The sequence below is a fragment of the Phallusia mammillata genome, unplaced genomic scaffold (genome assembly GCF_965637545.1).
Source record: "Phallusia mammillata unplaced genomic scaffold, kaPhaMamm4.hap1.1 HAP1_SCAFFOLD_363, whole genome shotgun sequence".
NCBI lineage: Eukaryota > Metazoa > Chordata > Ascidiacea > Phlebobranchia > Ascidiidae > Phallusia > Phallusia mammillata.
The window spans coordinates 1-9,244 of record NW_027649093.1 but is presented as its reverse complement, the minus strand read 5'-3'; the positions used below and the strand labels follow the sequence as shown (position 1 = coordinate 9,244).

Below are 9,244 nucleotides of genomic sequence, written 5' to 3'. Positions count from 1 at the left end.
ATATCTAACAAACACAACATGCATTTTTACAAGTTTCTCTTAAATCCGATTTTAATTTATAGGTCATAACTTATAACTAATATTTTTGGCACAATTTATGACCACAACAATAGTTTGACGTTAAATATCAATACTTCATTTGAGCGACTGCACATTTTGGCACCTGCACATTATGACTTGCACATTTCGGCACCTGCACATTTTCGAGCACATTGTGCAAAAAACGCTCGCATGCCCGCCTCGTGTTTCTGGCCTTCGCAAAATGGAACATCACAGAAAACGTTCAATAGGTTGTGGATTTTATTGCTCAATTAAACACAAGTAGAAAGTTTCGTAACATGCAATACAAAGCGCACCAATTCTCACACAAAAACATATAATTTATGTCTCCCAATTCCGGCAGTTTGTAATTAATATAACTCGGCCTTTGACTTAAAAGCAACAAAATCAAGTTTTTCGTCACTGTGATCGATTAAAACTTTTGCTTTAAGATTAAGAAATTTAAACTATTTAAACCAACTCTAATAATTCATCATTTTGGGTCGCAAAAAAACTAAACAAAAACAACTAAGTTACGCTCCAATAGGGCGGTTTTCAAACAGTGAAGTTGATTCCCACCTTCTTGGAATACCAATCCTGTTTGCATTAACTGTTTCTCGGGCCCAGGTACTTCCATATCGAAACTTTTGACCTGAAAATAACAACGCTATCATGGTTAAACATGGTAATTCATTTACAAGGTGGTATGGTTTGGCAATCGTGTTATTTAAGAATCTGATCTAACAATAGTTGTAACAAACGATGTTTTAAACGGAAAGGTAGCAATTGGCAGAAGAAGGCAATTATTGGTATTGGCAATTTAGCAATTGGTTGTTTTAACTGACAGGTTGGCTGGAAAAAGGGCTACCCCAAACTTATTGCATTGACCATCGTTTAGTGTCATGGGAACGTTGCAATGTGTTGTTTTCGTTTCAAAGCCTCGGTAGAATACCTGGAACATATCCGGAGTAGTTTGGAATAAGTCCTTTCTCCGCGTGAAATATCCGTTGTGCCGGTAAACGTTCTCGAAAGACCTGCTGACGATATCGGTCCAAATCTTCCTTGTCATGCCACACACCCTGACTAGGATCAGGAGTGAACCAGCGATACATGTCACGACACCATGGTGTCAATTGTCGAAAGTTGAGCGTGATCAACTGTGAAGAAAAACAAACAACTCGGATAAGATATTGAACACGTCTTTAAAATAGGCGATGTATTACAACAGTAACAAAGGGAAGGGCCAAATTGTTCATGCTAAGTGGTGCTATAGCCAAATTTCTGCAAGCATGTGGAAATTAAAGTCCGCGAACGTAAACGAGAAAAAAGTTGCTGATCTTTGATGCTAACAATAGTTTTTTGTCTGAGCAAAGAAATTAGAAAAGTTTTGCCATCAAAAGTTTGAGGAAATGCTACAAACAACCACAGACCAAAACAGGCATAGAGATGCATGGTTATGTCATTATAGGTATGAAGATTCAAAACAAAAAGGTACAATATTTTTTCTTTTAGGAGACAGGTGTATAACGCGGCAATTAAGCTGCTTGAGTTTTCAATGCCTTATTGTCACAATGCTTCAAGCAAAATATTCACGAATAAAGGTGTAAATGCATTTTTAAGCACTGACTGACCTTTTTATGTTTGTTGATTGGTGGCATTGTTTTGTAGCCCGGTGGGGCAGTCTTGGCTCTTGGGGACCTCGGAGAGGATTCTTGAGATGAGGTGTTGGACCCCCGCGGACTCTCGCGTTGAAATCCTGTATTCGGTCGAGTAGTCAAGTTGAGGTTCCCCATGAGGGGGTAGTCATATCTACAACAAACATACCCTTCTGAAAATTTACAGTGGACTTTCGCCGTTCGACAGCGAGGCAAAGCTTTGACGCAATGTTGACAGAGTTTTTAGTATTTCAGCTAAACATAAGTTACATTGCAAGAGTATCCAATAGTTTATAATCCTTTAAGACAACTTTGGTGTGGTTCAAACCAGGGATTGTGGCAATAAATGCTGACAATTTAATCCGTACTCCAACATCCCATTGTCCAGCTTGTCGAAGAGCTCGCACCGCGTAGGGTTAACAGCCCGTTTGTAATAAACGTCTTAGGCAACAATCAACGCCAGTCTAAAGCAAACGTACCAAGTGGCCCCGAAGTGCTGTTAAGGATTAACTAGCCAACTTAAACAACCCTTTGCGGCGCATAGTCAGGTTTTATATTGAAACGAATTATAAAAAAGATACTGATATGAACAGCATTCCTAATTTAGTGGCTAGATGGCGACATTACATATATATATTAAACCTAATAGTTTTAGTTGACTAAAACACCCCCCCCCCCAAAAAAAAAAAACAAACAAACAAACAAACAATTTGACAGTAATGCAAAAATAATGTGTATTTAATTATCATTGCACATTGAAACAAAAGTCCGGTCATAGTATAGGAGGTAATACAACTGACCATAAACTACCTACATATGCAACCTTAAACTAATCTATTTTCATACACGAGGTAAACGATACAAAACAATAAGTTTCCAATCGTTTTATTGCTAACAACAGGATATACTCCATGTCTGGTTAAAGTGTTAATTAAATTATACAACTTTCTATTTTGTTGAATAGACGAGGTTTTCACTAATTATGCCACAACATAAATACAAATTATTAAGACGTAAAGGCTTGACACGATTATTTTGATAGGTGCAAACATAATAATTAACTGACTTTCCGTCCTTGCTTTTGTAGAGCGGACTTGTAGTGACGTGAATGCTTTGCGATCCATAAGGATGTCCGGGCGTGTTGTAGTTTGGCATGACGATTTATACCCACATAAAAAAACTAACCTGAAACAGCAACAATAACTGAATTTAACATGTTTAACGGCAGCCCAAATCTTGTCAAACTTGTTTTGGTACATTTGCTAGCATCTCGCAACTGAACATATCACTATGCGGAACAGAAAAGAATCAACATGGTACCTGACAGCTTGCTAAATGGTGAATGCGTGTTGACAAAACAGCAGCTGAAAGCAAACGACTTACAAAGAACTGTAAGAACGCTTTGTCAGAGCGGGATCAGTGAAACAAGAGAAAGTTCCGACGACACACAAGCGACGTTTTTCAGGCGGTTCACGGTCGGTTAACGTGACGGCGGACAAGCCAGATTTGTGTGTATACACGGGACCAAAGCAGTTGCCACAAATAATAAGAGGTAATTTCGCGTATTGAGACAAGCAACCCGATGTGTTGTTTCGGCATGAAAAAAGCATGTCAAGGCATATGTTCGAACGCAAACGCTGCTCGTGTGGCAGCATTGTCCTGCCGGTATTCACAGCTTCGGTTACCTGGGTGACGACTAGATCCAGCCCTTGTAAGCGGTTTCAGGTGTCACACTCCATAGCGCCTCTAGTGAAAGGTATTGCGTGACTGGTCCATTGAGCGAAACTCGTACGGAAAACAATAAGGTTGTGAATGATACCCTTGCTGTTTGGCGGCAAAGGTCGATTAACAAGCCCGGTTTTCAGGAGTTTGTTAAGGATGCTTATACTGGAAGACAGGCGTAAAAATAGCTTTTTGACTTGCAACGACTTATAATCTGATTGGAGTGTCAACTGCGATGATCTTTGATTAATTTGAGGTCGACATTTTTAACCCACAACTCAACAAGCGAAACAGGATATCTTTGCGTGGATTTACGTCCACTGATTTTAACCGACTTTCCCAATGATTTCGTACGCTCAAAACTCCCTTTGCAACTTACTGAAATGAGTAATTCACAAACGGTGTTTGCCACGTGATTTAAATTTCGTAAATGTCGTATTATTATGGTTATGATGGAAATCCACAGTATGGGAAAATAACAATCAACTCGGGGCCCAAGTGATTTATTTGTTTAAATACAAGGTACACACGGACGAGACACTCAAAAAACGCAAATAGGAAAGATCATGAAAACTGTGTTGTTATAACGGACACACGGCTTCAGTACATTCTGAAAAAAGTGATAACACAAAAAGATGGGCACAAGGTCTAAAACGCAAACGAAAGTAGCACCAGATCCAAGACAAACTGTACTGTTTCCATACTTTGTTACGAATGGCCATATATGAACAACAAACATGGTTGATAATACTTAGTGGTGCTTTTATCAAACGACAAATTTTAAGCAAATACTACAGTGCGGGTGTATGAAAACGGCGTAACCTCAGTGTTTACTGGCATTTCGGAACGCCTGCAACTGCGACAAATAAACTGATTCTGCGCGACTTTATGAATGGATAGACACGATTCTCTTGATAAAAAATGCGGCATGTCGTCAAACAGTACCTAACAAGCGGCGGAAAAATGTTCACACTATGTACACTGTACAGAGGTGGCGGTACGTCGGGTGAGCGCTGTGTGCGACGTCGTCCCACTTAAATAACAAATGTTGCAACGGGACAAGACATCACAGTGACCGTACTGCGCACGTGTGGGAAACGTTGAGTGTGTGTAGAAGTTGTAATCTTACTGCCCCTGCTGAATACAGTGGTCGACAGAACTTGCTGAGTCACCCGGCGGTAAAGGTTGACATTTGAAAGCGGGGCGAACAGTTTTCGCAGTGTCATGGCTCGACGTGCAGTACAAAAACACAGAACTCGGATTGGAAGTTTTTGTGGCGTAAAATCAGATTTGTTAAATCGTTTTATTGGCTTGTTTAGTTCGCAATTTTAAAGGTAAGCTCAAAGTTAGTTCACCAACAGACTGTCAAAGCCTGTGAGGGGACAAATGACGCAACTAGTCGAGACAACGGTTTGTTACAGACATTTTATCACACACAGCAGTCACGTGACAAACAAAGCTTAAGAGCCAGCGACGTAGGCAAGTTCAACACAAAGAAAGCACCAGAACTTACAAAAAACACAAGCGCAAAATAAGACGTACATCGCGACCTAGCGATATCCAAGTGGCTGATTGGGAATAGCAGCTGCCGATCTTCCTCCAGTGAGTAAACCGTCGTATGCTTTTGATATGACTTACAGATGCCGCTAAAAACATGCGGGGTTTATATATCTATGTTTTCACGTTTATGTTGTGGTGTGAGTTTGACTATATCTGCACGAGGCAAATACAACACCAGCGAAAGGACACGGTCAGTTTTGATGACTTTCTGTCCGGCGTTTCAAACAGACGCCATAAAACCAAAGTCGGCGCTAGATGGCGCACCGTTCCCGTCTCCGTCCTTTGCTTCGAAGCGTTTTGCTTCCTGTTGCATGCTTTCTTTAATCTTCAAGATGGCGGCCGACTCGTTGTGATCCTGTGCGCGCGTCAGTTGGATGAAGCGGTTAATTGAAAGCAAGTCAGCAGGGTCGAACGAGCGATGATTAGCGGCGGTTATTTTGAAAATACCCGGTAGCCACCCGAAGACGAATTTTGTCACGCCCAATGCGGCGACATGGAGCATCAGCAAAGGCAAGACGACAGGCAGGCAGACAGTCGCACAACGAAAAGATATGCAAAAACAACAACAAACAGAGTCGGGTTAGGTTTTGAAAGGACGGTTAGTGTTATTAGTACCAAAGTATCAAACAGCCTAGTACGAATTTAAACGATATAATATGTATGTAGGTCTTTGGTTCATTTTTTTATTTGACGTGCCATGGAGTTCCATATGTTAAAAGTGGCTTATGAAGGAGAACCATGCATTTCAGTCTCTTTTAAATGCCATAAATAGCTCCGCGATCGTCAACGAATGCTGTCGCGCGGTTAAGTTGACTGAACATGCGTTTACGCACACTTATGTAGAGCAGGCAAACGCAGCAAGCAGGGTTAGCAAGAGACGGAAAGTTGAGGCTATTTTCTCACTGGTGATTAGACCACTCTTACCAGTTGACTTGGAAATTTATTTCAACGACAAAAATGGGACTTAACAACATCATAGGCGAGAATTCGTTATGATACAAACAATATTTTGGTATGTACATCAGCGAATAAATAGTAAAATAGGGATACAGTAAGTAGTACCAGTAAATTACTCTAATCTCTGAACGTCACGTGTGCTTAAGCCTTGTTTAGCTTAAATCCTTCACATTGTTAAGTTATGTTGTGTTATTTTGACTTACGAAGAATTAGAAAAAGATAAACAGCACTAGCCAACAAGCAGAAATAATCCTCACGATTTAAACATGTCAACGATTTCAGTATGTACAAGTACCATAATCAAAACTAGCACGTTGGTAGGTTTGGCCAGTTACCCGAACACCTTTGTCCCATTTGAGCATTTTCTGGTCACCTCTCGGGTGGGTATAGGTACAGTATAATCGATCTTATGTACTAATCGAAGACTACGTCATCACATAGTGACGTCAAATTATCGCACGCACGAGGCATAATTCACTGGGATCAAAACGAACCCATGGGCGGATTGTTACTCACGTTCTCATTAAAACTTGACACCATAAACGAGCCGTCATCGCCCTCTTGTGGCGTGTGTGGTGTTCCACCTGGTCCACCAGGTGGCCCCATTTGCGGCGGAGCACCAGGGACGCTCATGTTGTTCATAGGCATGTTGTTACTGGGCGAGCTCTGTGTAAAGAACCAATGGTTACTGAATGCACAAACTTCATTTAGCTTCTAAACCACACTGTTCGTTGGTTGTAACTTTAGCTTGGAAGTATCAGTTTGGAAAATGTAATTGCAAAAAAGCATTGTATATTATAGTCTTATCGGAAAGTTGTGTGTTCAATGTTAAGGTATTCAAACCTTGGGCATTCCTTCCATCATGGACGAGTCTGGTCCGGATCCGTTCATTCCATTCAAGGGTTGGGCCATGTTGGGAGTTGACACCGATAATGGTGGACCGCCTGACATGGGGATAGAGGTCGGTGGAAGAGATCCGTCCTGGCCGACAGGATACTACAAAGAAAACGATTGCTAAAATACTCGAAACGTGCCTGTCAAATGATTACATAGTGGCGAGATTTTCTTCCGTGCAAGCGCAGCTATACTTTACTCTACAAAAGCAATTGTGGAATTCGCAGCGAGAAAAGAGTTTTTTGGTTATCTCAACCGGTTTGGATAAGGATTGACCTAGTTAAAAGGTAAGTGTGTGCAATCGCTAAAAAATATAAACACATACCGCGGAGGACATTTGCGGGTGAGGAATCGGTTTTCCCATAAAATCTGGGTTCATTTGATCTGAAAAACAACAAAAGGTTCAAGTATAACTACCAAAAAACTAGAACGAATTACCGTAATTAACCGAAAGTGATTATTTCAAATACAAGTAGAAGTTTGATTCTAATACTGTGTTGTAAGTCATGCAATTCGGCAGTTTGCAAAGACAATTAATAAGCTACTTGTTTGACAATGGCAGTGCCAATCAAATGAGTACAACAAGGATTCGCGCGATCAATGAAAAATTCGTAGCAGCATGCTTGTGTTACAGTCAGTCAGTTACTAAGCAACGGTCATGCACACTGTGTACACATATGTCTCAAGTGCTGCCAGTGAACAGATTTTGCGACAACCACTACGCGGGCTAGGTTATTTTTTTGTGCGGTGCAGCCGACAGTAAGTATACTGCATCACCTGGGTTCTTGGGGTCATGGACCGGGGGAAATCGGCTCGGATGGGGGCCGGGGTGCATACCCGGTCGGGGGCCTGTGGTGGGGCACAAGAAGTTAAGTTTGGACTACGGGCGGAAACGGCTTAGATGACATGCAAAACTTAAACTTCGTCCTGACTTTACTGGAAAACTGTTACTATTCATTAAAACATTAAAAGCCGAAAAACGGGTTAGCTGTGTAAGGCTACACACACACACACACACACACACACACACACACAATATTCTCTATGAAAACAAGCACACAATCCCTATGAACGTGACTGCAAATGCACGTGCTGGAGTGTATTTGGCAGCGGGCAGTGTGATGTGGCTGATGTTGAACAACGTACGCGTACACTTTACATGTATGTAGTGATAGAAAGCACGAGGATAATATGACATTCGTTTTGTGATGATTTAACTGTATTATGTGGATAAACGCAGTCAACTTTACCTTGTGGACTTCTCATTATAGGGTTACCGGGAGGTCCTCCAGTGGGCGGGCCCTGCGACAGAAATTAATGTGTGAAACAAAACAAAACATATTCGATGTAGGAAGATTTATTGTTGTTTTTGTCTGGCTAAAATGTTTTTGGATATATTAGGTTCACTTACGACGGGTCCAGACGGGTTGGGCCATCTTCCATGCCTGTAATGCAACGAAAAAGTTAACCACTATATGTCCGACTCAAAGCAAACCCGACATGAATTCTTACATGGACATTGGAATCCCGCTGTGCCCTGGCATCGTACTCGGAGGCATTCGCATCGGAAAAGGCTGAAACATATTTTGTATTTGTACTCATGGAAAATCTAACACACTTTGGCAGGTGATGAATAACACAAATACCTGTTGGAACTGGTCTGGTCCACCCCAGGATGGGTTCATGGCGCCAGGGGGCATCCCCCGGGGATGTACCATTCTTGACATCGACATCATTTGGCTTCCTGCAAAAAATGTAAAGAATCGTTACACATGGCTGCTGGTTGCAGTTTACAATACATATTTAATTAATAAACTTACATTTCAACAAAGACATTTAAAAAGCAGAATATTCAGGGTGATTTTTCTCTCACAACGCTTCTCTGACATGAAAGCTGCCAAACTCATAAAAGTCTCACAGGCGGCGCAGTACGTAGTGGCCGCCTAATAGCATTATGTAGCAAGGCTTTAGCACGCTTGGTCGCCCGGTGGACGGTATAAGTGGCGGAAAATGGCGAAATAATTTAATTTGCGCAACTCATTAATGCGCAGAGGTGCGTTGTGGGCCACACTGAAGCAAACCGACAATCGTGAAGCCACAGGCCTAACTTACTGAGATTGGCCCACAAGAACTTATTTCCTTGTTGCAAATTGCCTTGTGGTTGTGTCAATAATACGTTAGATATGTTCAAAATTGCCACTTGTACTAGCTTAAACTTAATTGCCAGTTTCTACGACAAGCGCTTTTCAAGCCTTGGTTTCTGTACATGCTGAAAATTTTTATGCTGGTGTAGACCGAAAACTATTAGCGTCAAATGCAGGGTTATTATCAGTGAGTAAGCAACGTTAAATCGCAATGGGATTATAACTAAACCCATAGCGACTTATTATTACCAGTAAAAAGTCTTAAAACGTCTG

At 41.4% G+C, this 9,244-nt stretch overlaps 2 protein-coding genes across 2 annotated transcripts; both read right to left on the bottom strand.

Moving 5' to 3' along the window:
* Positions 1-282: 282 nt before the first annotated feature.
* Positions 283-2,877, bottom strand: LOC145208826 (uncharacterized). The gene is made up of 4 exons (XM_080079078.1): positions 2,761-2,877; positions 1,671-1,848; positions 992-1,196; positions 283-691 (listed from the first exon to the last, which is right to left on the bottom strand). Exons 1-4 carry the CDS (start codon positions 2,847-2,849, stop codon positions 573-575), a joined length of 591 nt encoding a protein of 196 aa, XP_079935204.1. The 5' UTR covers positions 2,850-2,877; the 3' UTR covers positions 283-572.
* A 1,026-nt stretch (positions 2,878-3,903) lies between these two features.
* Positions 3,904-8,602, bottom strand: LOC145208825 (uncharacterized). Its single transcript, XM_080079077.1, has 8 exons — positions 8,474-8,602; positions 8,340-8,401; positions 8,239-8,272; positions 8,078-8,129; positions 7,153-7,211; positions 6,777-6,929; positions 6,450-6,599; positions 3,904-5,331 (listed from the first exon to the last, which is right to left on the bottom strand). The coding sequence occupies exons 1-8, from the start codon at positions 8,561-8,563 to the stop codon at positions 5,197-5,199; spliced, it is 735 nt and encodes a 244-aa protein (XP_079935203.1). The 5' UTR covers positions 8,564-8,602; the 3' UTR covers positions 3,904-5,196.
* Positions 8,603-9,244: the final 642 nt, after the last annotated feature.